We start from the raw sequence: 16,225 nt of genomic DNA on the forward strand, positions 1-16,225 counted from the left end.
CATGGAAAATGTCACATTTTTAATTCTCACTTTACAGGAATGCCTAGTGAATGCTTTGTAATTGGAGGACATGCAAATTACTGCTTATGTGTTCCATTTTAATAACAAGTTGGCGGTAGCTGATTATACAATGCATTTGAAAAAAGTATATTGGGGTTATTATTCAAATTACAAGATATTGAGCTAGTGTCAGTATTAATCGCTATGAACGTGCATTGCTGTTTTCCTCACCAATATTGTGATTATTCTGTGCTATGACTTAATTGGGGAGAAATTGGATGGATTGGCTCACAGCAGTGTTTCTTTAAGGTGTCAGACAGTAAGCATGAGGTAATTATGGAGACGGGAAGAGATAAGGAAACAGAACGCAATTACATTGGCAAGCAGAGCTTCAAATTGCTCCTTTTAGAATTTCTCACCTCAGGTTGCTATTGTTCATGCATTGCATCTCCTTTCTGATCTTTTATTCTTTTCACCCTCTGGCTGAAAGACAAGGAGAAGTTTGCATTAATCAGATACATTTTTCCAGCCTTGCTAGGCACTGAATGTGTGCTGTTAGTGAGCATCGGATATACTGTATGTCTTTTGATATATGGCAAAAGATATGCATATACAGTATAAACTGCCCTGCGCTCAGTCTGACTCGGAGCCATTGCATTTTTTTAATGCTGCACTATATTTCATCTATGCAGCTTTACTGCATCATCTGAATTTGTATTTTACTTTACATGCAGCTTTGATGGGAAAGCTATAGTCGAGATTGATTGTAGCAGTTTTTGTTTTTGCCATGGAGTGTTATTTAGCAGTGTTGCATACCAGATATTTGTTTTTCGTAATTTGAGTGGCATGAATGTTTTTTTTTTTTCTTGTTTTTCAAAAGCATTGAAAAATGACTTGGGCAATTATGCTATGTCGCCGATGATATGTAAAATATGTGGAATAACTTTGTTTGTTTCTCAGTTTTGTTTGTTTGTTTGTTTGTTTGTTTGTTTGTTTGTTTGTTTGTTTGTTTGTTTGTTTGTTTGTTTGTTTGTTTGTTTGTTTGTTTGTAAAGGCTTAAATAAGTATTTGACTGTTAACATTTGAATGTTTCATAATACTTTGTTCTCATGTATTTATTTAACCAAAAAAATAGACAAAAAGCATAATTTTATTCATCCCGGTCTTGAGAGATTATATCGGCCTATTAAATCGTTTGAGCAATTAATATGAATTAGCAGCACAATTAATATGAATTAGCAACACTATTATTTTAATAGCACAAAATTTAGACCTTTCCAGTTATAGCTAACAAAACAAATTCCAGGTTGTTTAATTTTTCAATTGGTGGGTGGACAGGTACTCCAGAGACCCAACTATTTGTACAAGCAATTAAATGTGTTTTTACGTTGTCGTTGTTTTAATCGTTTCTTGCACTTTAATGAACATTTAGCATGTTAAAAGCTTACTTAAATGTGTCTGTAAGGGTAATAAAAGTTTTGTTTGTAGCTTACTGCTATTTCCAAAACCCTCAGCGTTCTGTAATTAATTATGTTTGACCTGTATTTTATAGTTTGTCCAGACCTACAGTATGTGTATGACACGAGCAGTTTTATATTTCCTATGTACTGTACCAATATATATTGAGTTTGCATTTAATTTGATATTTTAAGAGGTATAATTGCTGATTTGAGGGGAGGGCGGTTTGCTCTGCTTCATTTCTTCGCTCCAGGTAATGTCCATTTTGTTACCTAGGTATGTTTTAACTTTAATTGGCTGTCAGTCAGCCACATAGAGGCAGGCAAAAGTACTGAGCTCAAATTACCAGTATTAATTGCTAAGAAACTTCCTGAAATGTACACATCTGGTTGTATGAAGGTTTCTTTAACGTGGATGCCTGTCAGAAGATAAATCCTGTCATCAAGGCCAATGCATTGCTTCCATTTGTTTGCGGAACACAACAAAATTTCTCGAACCCACGCAAGTGCTTGACATAATTGCTATATAGATTTGATGGTCTGATAGCTGCCACTTAGACAAGATCCCACCAACTTGTGTCTGGAGCTGAAAACGATCACTGCAGACAGCTCAAGTGTGTGCGAAATGCAGGAGTGTCACTAAGTGCTTTTATGCAAATGGCAATTGAAGAGCAACACTCCATTGAGACTTAAATATCCAGCCGGTGTATATGCACTGCTTCACCGGTCTGGCAGATGTGTCCTCTGAGGCTGCCCGGAATGCTTTGTGTTCATATGAAAGGTTGAAAACCTCTCTGGAAAAGACCCCAGAGAGGAGAGATCAGATGGAGTGAACGGGAAACTAAAGGGAAAATGGGGATATCTCTTCATCAAATGGCGAAAAAGTAGGACACGAGGGCGCCGCTCAAGATGAAGAAAATAGGTCCTGATTGGATTATCAATACAAGGTTAAAGGAAAATGAAAGCTTGTCTCTCCAATATGGACTCAGCACTCTTGACAAGATGGAATTCTATTACAGAGAAGATTTGTTTCAATATTGTTTGGTGTCCACCGTGATTGTCTTCTAGCAATGAAGTTAAAAGCTAGATTTAATTACCAGCATTGTAACTTTAGTGAAGCTGGATAGGCAGTTATTTATCTGCTTTTTTTCCCTCCTGCATCTCTGTGTTCCATCCCAACTATTGCGGTTTTATCCGCCTTTCAAATAGCACCAGTGATGCCTACAGGCTCTTCTCATTTTCCTCAGTTAACAAGCACTCTGTTTATATCAAATTTTTGCTGCTGCTTTTTTTTTCTGCACTGATTTCCAAATAACATGACTAAAATTGTGCAAAATGCATACAGCGTACTATAAGTTACCTGCTTAAGATTTCATTCTGGCTCGTCTGTTCACCATGTTTTTGTTTTATGCTTTGCAGCTCTGCCTGTCATGGAAGTGACAATAGAAATCACCAGACAGCAGGTGGAGAAGATCTTCGGCCTCGATGAGTACTGGTGTCAGTGTGTCGCCTGGAGCACCACAGGAACCCAGAAAAGCCAAAAAGCATACATCAGGATTGCTTGTGAGTGCACTCAAAAGTTATTACAGCAAAAGTCCAACACAATCTGTTCCGTGGTGTGGGTTGACTTCATAGTTGGTTCAGTTTCAATACACAACCCCATAGGAAAATAATCATCTATTCCATAAGTCAGCGGTGTTAAACAATTTTTTTCTGCAGGCTGCATCGCAGTCATAGGTTCCTTTGGAGGGCCATTATGACTGTCAACGCCTTATATAATATACAGTATAGGCTACAAAACAAACTGATGAATAACTAGTTTTGAAATCAGAAACTAGTAAAAATTGTTCAAATATTTTAAAAAGTTGAATGCTAATAAAAATTGCTCGCAAAGACAATTTGTAATTTTATTATTGACACATGAAGTTGATGCATAGTTCGTCTTCACGGGCCACATAAAATAATATGGAGGGCCTATCTGACCCCCGGAGCTTGAGTTTGACACTCATGCCATAAGTGAATTCATTTGTTTAAAAAAAAAAACGTTAGCCACTGCATAATCAAAATAGAATAAAAATAATCACCCTTTGAAGAAGTACAAGAGAAGTGGCAAGCGCATGTTTGTTAAAATAATAGTGATTGACACAGACAGTATTGATGGTTGTGAAATAAAATCCACATTTTTAGCTGAGTAAAAATGTGTTTGTTGACAAGCTTCTCTGGGCATCAAATGCTGATCATTAAGCATTATGATTTCAGCTGCAGGCTCTTCATGTTAGCCTCTACTTGGCAAACTTGTAATTGCTATTCAACCATTTTTGTCGCGTACTCATCAGGACCCTTCTGTGGAAGCATCCACAAATCAAAGGAACTCAGTTGAAATCCGGCAAGGCAGCATTTGCTGTTCTTTTGCGTGATAGTGTGTGGTCCCTGTTTGATTCTTGAGACCGATTTGATCAGCAATCTTTGGCTGGACTCCAACTTGTGTAACTTTTGGGGCGTTTGACTTTGGAGGTTCCAATGTACCATGAGATTATGCATGAAAATCTGCAGAAGAGGACACTGCATATAACTTAATGGGATGGAATAAGAGCATAATAATCCACATTGTGTTATTAGTGACCTTTATTTCCTCATGCTTCTCCTTGCAGTGATTCTTCCACCTTGCAGGGAGAGGCGTTTGAAAAAGTGGCACACTAAATTTGCGCATTCATGACCATATTTTTCACGAGACAGACTGTATCAGCGATGATCCAGATGAAAGTAGCTGAGTAAAAACAGATTCCAAATTTATTGCAATGTACCAACCATAAATCTGTCTGGGGAACAGAGGCGCATCCTCTGCTACAGCCTCAAAGCTTGTTCGAGGAAGCCCTTTTCCGTTTGACTATTTTAAAGCACTCTGTCTGTTAATTGCCACATAAATATGCATTGTTCTAGACTCAACCCCCCAAGAGGACCTTGAGAAAGCATGCTTCTTCATCAAACCTTGTTCGAGGTTTCAGGCAATCATTCGGGCTGGATGATTTTGAAAAATAATGTAATTGGGATTCCCTCTCCACCTCAATATTGCGATTGGGATTGAGTATATTATTTATTACAAGGTCGCCTTCTCCTATACCTTATTAACAAATACAAACAATACATAAATTATTGTATTCCAATAAGTAATTTATTATTTATTCTATCAGATGTTTTCGTCTTAGGCTATGCTGTTTTAGTCTTAGGCTAAACATAAGGCAAATGAACCATAAAATATGACTTTTCACATATATATATATATATATATATATATATATAGAGGCCCTAAATTACACTGCTCTCACAGTGTGATATCTATTTAATTCAATGGATTTTCCAGCCCTAATTTTTACGTAAGGCGATGAATGACGCGTTCTCATAAACTCAGTGTTCATATCGTTTATGTCTCCTATGGGTGCTTATATCTCGCGTCTTGTGTACGGGCTTCATTTCATTTGCGAAAACACTCCATCTTAACGCTCCTCTGAGGACAGGCTCTCCCATTAGTTAAAAGGAATTCACCAGCAGCTCGCAGCCGCGCCCTCTGCCCCTCGCGACACGGCAACACATCGATTCACTCTGAGTGCAAACATGGGGCGGACGCATCAAATTAGTGCCAAGCTGCTAGCTATCAGTGCCCTGTCTGGCTCATCGGATGCAACCATCCCAACCACCCATAAAAGAATGAGCGGTGCCAGCCATACCTGTGTAACGCTCAGCGTGACTCCTGGGCAAATACTGCATATAGCAAGGCTGAGTGCAAGAGTGAAAGTATTCAACGAGATGAAATGTGAAGCCTCATGCAGTCAGCCAAGCTTGCAGGAGCTCTTGTCCAGGTGCCTCGGGGCTTTGTTTTCGTGTGGCTGCTCCAAGCCCTCTTACAGATGGAGGCTGCGGGCAGGCGGCTGCCGGAGAGAGTGGGTGGCGCGCGAGGGAGGAAGGAAAGAGTGAGCGGTAATGCAATTGCTTTTGCTTGATGTCGGGCCCCTCTGGCAGCAAGACAAGCATCTCTGAAGCAGCCAGGCAGGCTGTAATAAGCAACATGGTTGGTGCCACCAATCCCTGCGTGGCTTCGGGGGCCAACTGGAGTGCGACGCGCCCGTGAACATTTTCGAGATTTAGCTTGGCGGAGCTTTCATTTACACTCCACATGCAGTTACAAATAGCCTAATTGGTTGCCTTTCTTTGTGTTCTCTCATCAGACTTGAGAAAGAACTTTGAAGAGGAGCCTCAGGCGAAAGAGGTGGCATTGGACCAGGAGGTGTCACTGCTCTGCCATCCCCCCGAGGGAGTGCCACAACCCGAGGTGAAAATATATGGACGGTATTTATAGGCCCGCGCCTCGCATCCATTTAGTCTTTCGTCACCAAGAGGACAAAGGGCAAATGGAGGCTCAGTGTTCATCTCCCTGGCATCTCTCCGGCTTTCACCGGGGAACAGACATCCCATATGGATAAATTACACCCCTAATTACCCCCTTTTATTGATTTATTATCCCTCCCACATCTCCAAGTCGCCATATATCACATGGGCTCGTCATATCACCCAGGATAAGCTGGGAGGCCTCAACCTGCATTTGGCGTCTCAAAAGACCCATCTATTATAAATGGCTCAGTTCGCCTCACTTTTTATCGGTCTCTTTGCTATCTTTCGTATATGGTCTGGTCCAGTTTATCACGTGGTCAAGCTAACAGTAGTGACACATTCTAAACTATTATCACACTGTTCTAAACAAAAACAAAAATCAAACAATATTCTCTACATGTGTTTCCTTGGGGGGGGTGTAAGAATGAAATCATTGTGCTTAAAAATGTAACATTTGAAATGTTCAACTGTTTCACATATACATGCTTGGCTGGTCCATTTGTATCAGTTATCCTGCAGTCCCAGCAATTGGCGTGTTATCAAACATACTACATATGTCGTCATTATTTACAATTTTTACTCATTTTCAGCCTGTTTCAGCCATTTGGCCCCAGATTTTTTTAAATATCCAGAACAATAAGTTTTGAGGTCATAACGAGTTAGTAGTGCTCAGCGATTTCCAAAACAATTATGGACATTTGGCAAATCTATACATGGTGAACTGAACTGCAGTTTGGTGACTTTCCTCACGTTCAACAAAGGGAATGTCCAAAATTGATTCCCGAACCATACAGCTTGGTGGACACGCAGCTTTGTAGACAGTGGATGCCCTAATGACACAAACAACATAGGTTGTGCGAGCCATTCAGACAGCCCAGGGACCGCAAACAGCCGAGTCAATCACAGTTGGACAGTGTGGGGACAGCTTGCAGAGAAATAGGAAGGGAAGTGCCAGCCCGGTGCTTGACAAAAAAGAGCATCAGAGCAGAAGTTACCACGGGAGAAAATAAGGGGCCTGCAGAAGAAAAAGAAAGGCCAATTATGTGCATCACATGGGGCAATAATACCAACAACAATGCCGCAGCGCCCGCAAGAAGGCAAAAGGTCAAGTGAGACCAAGAAAACAAAAAACAAGGAAACCAGAGAGTGCAAAAACAAAATGAAAAAGGCATTCAGTGTTTTTACATTGCCGCGCTGATCTCCAGCTGTTACAAAATGAGAACACAAACTACTTTTATCAGTCAGGTGTATGAATAGATTAATTTTATCCAAATTACTTTTTGGACCACAGCAGGACAAAAGTACCTTGCTGTGCCTCCCATTTACGGCTCTGTGGCTGTTAGTGTGCATAGCTGCTGCTACGACATCTGTTGCGCTTTGGACCAATCAAACTCTCTTTTAGGTGGAGTGGCAGAGGAACGAGGATGTCATCGACCCACAGAGCGACCCCAATTTTTTCATCACGGCCGACCATAATCTCGTCATCAAGAAGGCCCGGCTGGCCGACACGGGCAACTACACGTGTGTGGCCAAGAACATCGTCGCTCGCCGCAAAAGCAACTCTGCCACGGTCTTAATCTATGGTAGGTGAACGCTTCTTTTAAAACAACAGACTGCATTTGTGTACTGGGCCAGATAATACTGTACAATTATTGAGTGCACTGGTAGAAAACCTACAGCCTTCATAAAAAAATGTTGCAGCGTTTTGTCTGAATGATCCGATAATAACAATATGCAGTCATATGTGCATGCGATACTGTTAATGCTTTACTACTACGTACTTTCAAGTATACTGTGTGGTCTGAAGGGTTGCAAACCGCAGTAAATTTTAAACATTGAAAATTTTCCGTGGTAATTAAATCTACCATTGTGTATAAATTGCCCGTCTTTTTATTAATGCAAAGGTTTCTGCACTTCCACAATAGACTTTTCAGTAGATTGGGAGGCATCACTACTAATTGATGGTATGTATGCATTATGTGAACTAACTGCTTATCTTAGCTCTTCTGGATCTTTTGTTTATAGATAAGGCAGTAGTGTCCACATGACCTTTTAGTGGGGTTCATATAGTGATGGGATCAAGTAAATGGCAAATTCCTAATATTTATGCCAGCCATGCTGTGAACGCAGAGCGCTTTTGCAAAGCTTGCAGGCCCAAAATGGTTGAAGAAATTAAATTAAATTTTAAGTATGTCATGTCTGTTTAGCTGACTGACCTTGTTGTTAAAAAACAGTAAAGTTCCGTTTTTTCTGCACAGTGCTGTCTGAAAATATATGGAATTTTCTTGCATTACAGTTTAGTTTGAACTGTGACTCATTATAGTGAATCATTTTTGCATATAGAATAAACAGGTTTCTTCTTTGCATTGTACATGATGTGCTGCAAATAAAGTAGTTTAGTGGGGAATAGATCAATTTTCTTGGAGCCTTTGATCTGCTATAAAATGCTTCAAATGATTATCTCCGGCTTCCACAATATTTGACTGCTGCCATGAGTTTATTTTTGTAAATATGTTTTGGGGGGAAAAAAAGCAGCTACCTTGTTAGTAGTCACATCCCCAGTGAAATAAAGGTGTTGGTGGGAATTTACTCGGCAAAATTGAATATGTTATGCGGTTCTCATACTCGAGTTGTTGAGAATGGAATATCAATTACCATTCACCATTGTGGCTCTGATGCCTTTTTATGCCAGCAATCTCAGTAGATTGAAGGTTGTTGATATAAAATGGAGGGAAAAAATGTGGGAAGCAGAAAAGGTGTGGGGTATATAGAACCCAGTGAGCTTAGATGGGATAAAAATGTTGGAGTTGAGATTTTGTACAAACACTCGTGAGGATAAGCGCTTAAAATAATGGATGGATAGTTTATTATGTGCATGACACAGTTTGTGTCCAAATGTATATAGAATGCAAAAAACGTGGAAACGTGTACAAAATACACAACATGACTTTTTGACTTAAGCCCCCAAAACAAAGCCTCAATCTTGGACATGTACTGTAGCTGTATTGTGTATCTGTGTATGCTCAAGTGTACTGTCAGTCAAAGCGCTGAAGAAATGCTCAGCACTCAGCTAAATGAAACTTTGCGTATCCACTGTTTACATATGAAAAGTGTGGTAAAGGTGTACCTGGAGATCCATTTCCAAACAATAATTCTCACTTAATGAGCTGCAAAATTGTGAACTGATTGTTTTGTTGCTTGCACATTTCTTCCCACTATTCAGCGTACTTGAAAAGATGACAAATTAATCACTGGTCGTGTATTGAATAGAGGCTAAATCGGAACAAAAGCGCTCTTGTTTATTTCCGCTGCTCACCTACTGTGCTTTAGAAGAATAAACTGTACGTCCGCCATGCTAGTTGATCTAGCTAGCTGCAGTGGGTCATAATAACGGCTACTTTTCAAAGGGTTCAACAGGGGGCCAGAAATGCATTATCACAGCCTGGCTGGTGAGGCTGCTTTCTGTGCTAAGAGGTAATCAGGGCTTGTGTTGCCTGGCAATTTACCTCGCTGTGGCGGGCAATCAATCGCATAGAGAGGGCAAGGAAATGATTCAGTCACGACAAGCCCGGGCAAAAGTAAGAGGGGAAATTGGGGGCGGGGTGGGTGGCCAGAGAGGGGAAAAACTGCCCTGTTCAAGTCAATAAATCAGGAATCACAGTATCATGTAAGATGAGACAAGCACGGTTAGATGCAAGGAGGTGCAGATTTGAATCTCGTCAAGATGCTTTGATGTAATTACGTGCTGTCAGCGCCGGAGTACCGGCGACTGGTGCACCGGCGGCTTCAGAACATGGCCGCTCACTGGTTCATCAGGATGAGCTGTAATAACTTGAGCTTGATTGTGCTGCGCTTTGCAGTTGCAATTGGGGGTAAAAAATTATGGGGCTGCACTCTATAATTCACACAACATAATGCGTGACGTGAAATGGTGCAATCAGAGATTGGATGTGTGATGGGCACAATCCTAATGACTTTCAGTGCCATGACGTATGCTGGGTCCGTTTGCGAGTTGCCAGTTTCCTGGTTTTTTTAGGCGTCTGCTAAAGAGCCCGCAGTTACTTTGAAAATGTAACTGATGAGTTGATTTCAAAAGTGACTTACTTTCCTCATTAGTTGATTTTTAAAAGTGACTTACTTTACTGACTCCTTGATTTTAAAACTATGTTTGATTATAAGTAAATAATAGTTACATTCAGCATTGGAAGTAATGTATTTTTTAACAATTATCAAGAAATTTTGTTCCTACAATTTAAAATAAAGGCAGCCTTTTTTTATTTTTAAAAATGAGTTTTTCTGGGTTTCACTTAACATAAATGGGATACTTGTGAAAAACAAATGAATTACACGTAAAAAGAGAAATAAAGTGAAAAGACAAATCAAATGTTTCAGATAAATATTAACAATAAAATATCAAATAAAGGGAACCTTTTTTCAGTTTTTTTTTTCCATTTGACTTATTGTTTTGGGAACTAATTTTACAGACAGCACAATAACCTTTAATATTTTTAACTTGAACTGACTGGCAAAAAAATAGTGACTGTATTTCCAGCTTCAAACCTTGACTCTCGCGCCTTCTTCCACTGTTTCTGTGGTATGGTATTGACATGTGAGTTGTCCACATGCGGAAAATGTGACATGGTGCATCCCGGATGCGACAGACGGGAATTGGGAGTTGCAGGCTCCCACAATGCCTCAGTCTGTTTAAGATATAAATACTAGAGTTGCCCTTTTTTACATGTTTCATGAGTGCAGTTGTTTGTTGAGTGCCTTTTAGTGAGTAATTGGGTCTGTTTAAATACTCACAGTAAGGTGGTAACTGTAGTCTGATTGTATGACTGGGATAAGTATCGAGTTATATTAGTTTTTAAAAACCTTGCGTATGTTGGAACATTATATCGTTTCTCGTATCCTTTTGGTTAAACAGGTTTGGGTATGGTCACCTTAATGTTGCCGTTGTGTCTGCGCTTCAGGCGGCCATAATTGCTGCTCAAATGCAGAAAGCAGCCCCCCACTCTCAAGCTTGCAGCAGTATTTAGGATTATTCTCGGAACGCAACACGTCTTCTCCTTAGTGCATGTCGGGTAATCCTGGCTGCTCTGTCCCCTCATTCCATCCTCCCTTCCAACCTTCTCCCAACCCCTAACCCCACCAACCCATCCCCTTCCTTGCGCCGGTCTGACAGTCAACGGCGGCTGGTCCACGTGGACCACCTGGTCGTCCTGCAGTGCAGTGTGCGGGCGAGGCTGGCAGAAGAGGACTCGGAGCTGTACCAACCCCACGCCACTGAATGGAGGCACGTCCTGTGAGGGGCAGAACGTCCAGAAAAGTGCCTGTGTGGCCACCTGTCCAGGTAACTCCCAGGCAACCCCCCTGCTTGTCCTGTGGCACTTGGCTTTCCGTGGCTTTCTTTTTGCATTTCTTTGCATCCAGAAGTCATCTGCTCGTCTTTACTTTGGCCTGCAGCCCTTGCCTCGGATGTTTCCGTTTCTGTTGTATTCCGCAATTAAACCTACGTTGTCATTTTCCATACCTATTAGTCCTCACAGCCTTGAAAGTGATTTATCACCCCACTTTGTTCACATATCTCATTATCTTTTATGAAGACCCTGCTCTTATTTCATAGACCTCTCTGATTTAGGAGACATAGTTCCAGCAAGTCTTGCTGCTGTGTCAGACCAGCTACTACATTTGTTATTGTTTGCAGCTAAAGCTGTGTAGTAAATATGGGCAGTAAAAGGGTGAATTATGGCAGCCTGTGTGCTATGTTTACGTCGTAAGTCGGGGGCGTTTCATTTCACTGCCGAGTCTCTCGTGAGAGAATCCAAGAGGCAGGGAGTGCCTTGCCTTGATACTGAGCTACGTATATCGATCCTTTGTAGCCTGAGGTGCAGCCCGCTGCATTTGCAGTCCTGCATTAGCCCCGTGACGAAGGGCCAGATATAGCATGACAGCAAGAGCGCTGCATATGAAAAGGAGGTTAAAGGTGAAGGAAGCGAGATGGAAGTGCATACGAGAACAAAACACTGAGTGAACGTGTAGAGTAAGATGTCTGATTAGGTACAAATCAGCAATGGCTGTTGTGCTGCCTGTGGATCAAACAGCAGACTGCAGGAGAAATCCTTCATGCTTAAAAAGCACTGAGGGAAATCCTACACCTCTGTTGGCAGCAGCCTCTCCCATGCTAAAACAGAGGTTATTTTCCACCGCGAATCCAGGTATTATGTTACGCATCGCTCATGTAAAGACATCACCAGATGTCAAGCTTGAGTGGAAGTAACCTAAGCCAGCATGTGGATGGAGGCAAACTCTGCTCGTTCACGTTGCTATCTGGATGGATCTGGTCCTATTAGCTCTCAAGCAAAATGTAATTAAATTAAATTCAATTGAATGGGTTGTACGGGGATGCTTGACATTCCCCTCTAGCAAAAGCACAAATTCTGACCTCTATGAACATGAAGAGATTAATGTCAGTCCTGCTATTGTTAGACCAAACCCTGCTCTCGTCTTGCTCCATCAGGAAAACGTGTGTAATTTCAGCTTTACAGAGTTGCAGCAGAAAATGCATTCTACTCCATGAATGTAGTTTATGGAGAAAAACACTTTTTTAGTTGTCAGTGGAATCTCAGAAGTCAAACAAGCCATTTTGGGGCTCTAGTTGACTTTCTAATACTTTATTTTGAAATAATTTTGGCAAGGGTGCAGTTTTAAGCTTTGCCTTCTTGGCTTGAATCACACAAAAACAAACAACAAATACATTCAAAAGAAAAATCAAAACATTCGAGTTAAACCTTTAAAAGCTCACTGAATCGAGTGAGCCGTTTTATGTTTGACCTTTGGAGCTTCCACCGTATTGGGAGAAAACAACAAGGTTCGCTGTCACGTCCCTGTCAATCCTGTGGTCTTGCAACAGCAGGTGACCTAGGTGTCCTCCCCACTTCCCATGTTACCTGTCTCAGAAGCTCAGACAAGTCCAGCTGTCAGCACCCGACGCAGGTTCCCCTCAAGGCCAAAGTCCAACACGGCAGAGCCGTGGACATGATGAATTTGTTCTTTTCAATCACAAGTGGCACGGCTGCTCGGCTGCGTACTCACGAACGTGCCTCCAGAGTCGGCCGGGATGAAGTGACTACTCCGTCGTTTGTCAGCAAGCTCACGCACAGCCTGGCGGCAAGGAAACCAAATACATCTGAATCCTCACTTTTGATTCATCAAACACGACCAAGGCAAATATGTGAATCGCCTGCCTCAAAGGAGGCATTTCAGAGTCACGTTCAACGACATGGACAGCATGCAAACATCCTTGTATATACTTGGAGAAGGACTTTTTACCATTCTTATAGCTTTCACCTTAAAGTCCTCACACAGGAGTGCAGTTTTACAAGAAAGGTCAACATTTTCCAACACATGCACATTGTCATTAATTTCTACTTAAATGCTCTCTTTTCTCTTGCGCCACTTGAGCGGCATATTCGGGGCCTTCGATTTTGGGTTGGGCTTTTATGCTGTTGTGACTTATTGTCAAGCAGAACGCTATAGCATAAATATTGCTGCTTGTTCTGGCCAATGGGTGGTTACAACTTGCATCTGCAACTAATATATATATTAGTTGTGGTCAGCACGTCCGCCTCGCAGTGCGGTTGGTTGTGGAGTTTGCATGTTCTCCCCGTGCCTGCATAGGTTTCGTCTGGGTACTCTGGTTTCCTCCCACATCACATTCCAAAAACATACATGATTGATTGAACTGGAATTGTCTGTAGGTGTGATTGTGAGTGTGAATGTTTGTCTGTCTCTGTGTGCCCTTCGATTGGCCGGTGACCAGTTCGGGGTGTACCACGCCTACCGCCTGAAGACTGCTGGGACAAGCTCCAGCACGCCCGCGACCTTTGTGAAACTAAGCGGGCCGAATGAGGATGAATATATATTTGTGTTCATTAGGAGGAATGGTGGCGTCTTAGGGATGACATCTTCTACAACAGCTTGTTCTGTGACTCTTCCTTGCGAAAGCACGATAACACTTCTCTCCTTGTGAAGCTCGAAAGGTCCAAGTCCCCAAAGTGTTAGAGAGTAGGCGGAGGGGAGGCCAGTCTGTCAGATCAGATGGGCTCCATGCTGGGAGGGGCCCACTGTGCTCACGGAGGAGGAGCACAGAGCACAATTGGATCAACACTTGAGGCTAACCAGACAAGAGTTTACCTCCATCTTTGTTTTTTCATCTTTCCACCAAACCTACAATAGAAATGTGCAGTAAATGACATTCTCACTGACTCCATTCTCGTGCTATTTTTCTCGTCGGGGCCAACAATCGGGACAAAATGTCACATCCGGGCAAGTATGCCGTACCAGAGGCAACTGTAAATATTTGGAGCCAAGTTATACAAACATGGTGAGGGACACCTGACCCATACAAATGAATCAAGCTGTGAGAGAGGAACGCAAACAACATGAAAAGATTGCTAACTTGGGTGAATTATTCAAATATTGTACAGATCCCTCAGGCTTGCCAGCGGAGTCATGAGAATTCCACTAGATGGAAAATAAACAGACTCGGAGCTAGTGTATTTGTGCGTTTGTTTGCAAGCGCGTGCACGTCCGCACGTGCATCTCGGCACCCATATGCTTGCTTTTTCGGCACTGCAGGCGAGTGTCTAGTTCTTCTTAGCAAGTAAGCTTGATCTGGGGATTTCATTTATGTCCAGAGAAAAAATACAAGATGTTGCTAATAGCACAGAAAACGTATTAGTTTGCATCGAAAGGAGCGCGGCCATCTGGTGACAGACTCGGAGCGACGCTGTTTCAATCATTCGGTGCCATTTGCCTTGGCTCCCTCTCGTCATCTCACATTCAGTCACCCGTTTTGGCTCATTCCGCTGAATTAGTTAACATAAGGCAGACATGTCTGCTTTATTCAGTTATCCATTAAAACTTGCATTCATCCAGCAATAGGAAGAGTAGCTTTGAAATGTGCAAAGGTTTTCGAAAATACAGCCCACCTCCATGTGGGATCGGAGGGGGGGGGGGGGGGGGGTGTTATTGTGCGCATGTGTGGTGACAGAACTGAGGGATTACCCTCTGCTCTCATGTTCCCCTCAAGGACACGGCAAACCGCAGGTGTTGGATGAACTCGGACGATGACCGTCAGCGGCCGTTGTCATTATGAGGAGCAAAAGCCTCAAACAGACCCTGCTTTGACCTGTAAAGAATGACGGGGGTCTTTCTTTTCCTTTCCCCCTTGACAACATGTTCAAATTGAGGCGTGCCACTGGGCTATTGTATTGCTGTCCCTCTTCGGTCGCCAGCCTGACCTCAAACCTGTGGTGCAGCGTGATTGAAAATCAGTTGCACAGCCTTTCACTCTTGTGCTAACAATCTCTTCCTGGGGGTTTTATAGGGAAACCTCTGTGTGGATAATCCAATTTATGAGTTACTCTGTGGAAGTAATAAGAACAGGCCAGGTTTTGATTTCAAAGTTACATTTTTAAAGGGGAAATGAACTTTTCTAGTGTTTATTGATCATATCTCTTTAATTAGTAACGTCTTAAACACAAATTGTTGGAGCCAATTTAGTTTCCTTAGCTTAAATTCTTATTTTTGTTTAAGATTCGCTGGCCTTGGGCCATGGACTTGAATCTTGAATCAGCTTAGTGGCCTAGTGGTAGAGTGTCCTCCCTGAGACTGGAAGGTTGTGGGTTCAAACCCCGGCCGGGTCACACCAAAGACTATAAAAATGGGACCCATTGCCTCCCTGCTTGGCACTCAGCATTAAGGGTTGGAATTGGGGGGTTAGATCACCAACTGATTCCCGAGCGTGGCACCGCTGCTGCTCACTGCTCCCCTCTCCCCCAGGGGATGGATTAAAATCACACGGGGATGGGTTGAATGCAGAGGACAAATTTCACCACACCCAGATGTGTGTGTGACGATCATTGGGACTTTAACTTTGAATTTGACAAAGCCTTTGGTCACCTGATCAGGGAAATAGGCTGCTCCCACTTGGTAGTTAGTCTCAGTTAGACAAAGAAGAAAGATAGTAGTGACATCGTTTTTTTTACCGCTAAAAGGCCGTTTTAAGCTACTTCTAGTCTGCTCCAAGCTTGTAATTTTTGGAACTTGGAATTTAGAAAACAAACTTTAGTTTACTTCTTGCAACCCTTTATGTTGAAACCTTAGTTGGATTACAAACAATTTGGATTTGTACCTGTGTGCCACCTGTTTGCCTGCCTGCCATTCCCCCTACCCCCTTTCCTTGCTTGGGTTACCACCTTTGCCTGCCTGCCATTGCCTCGCTCCTTCGGCCTGCATGCCTGCTTGCCTGCTTGCCTCCATTTTGGACATTCTACCTACACCTTCAAAAGGGTATGAGCAACAGCTGTACACAGTGT

General features: G+C 42.3%; 1 protein-coding gene across 4 annotated transcripts in view; it reads left to right on the top strand.

Moving 5' to 3' along the window:
* The window catches only part of unc5a (unc-5 netrin receptor A), a 130,320-nt gene that overhangs the window by 81,667 nt on the left and 32,428 nt on the right, over positions 1 to 16,225 (top strand). For 2 of the 4 annotated variants that reach the window (XM_037262044.1, XM_037262045.1), the window contains exons 3-6: positions 2,877 to 3,020; positions 5,681 to 5,784; positions 7,246 to 7,426; positions 11,029 to 11,196. In XM_037262044.1, the coding sequence (XP_037117939.1) occupies positions 2,877 to 3,020; positions 5,681 to 5,784; positions 7,246 to 7,426; positions 11,029 to 11,196 (597 nt within the window). The remainder of the gene's footprint in view (positions 1 to 2,876; positions 3,021 to 5,680; positions 5,785 to 7,245; positions 7,427 to 11,028; positions 11,197 to 16,225) is intronic. The other 2 variants (XM_037262046.1, XM_037262047.1) reach the window with 1 other exon arrangement.

The sequence above is a fragment of the Syngnathus acus genome, chromosome 10, assembly GCF_901709675.1.
Source record: "Syngnathus acus chromosome 10, fSynAcu1.2, whole genome shotgun sequence".
Taxonomy (NCBI): Eukaryota; Metazoa; Chordata; class Actinopteri; order Syngnathiformes; family Syngnathidae; genus Syngnathus; species Syngnathus acus.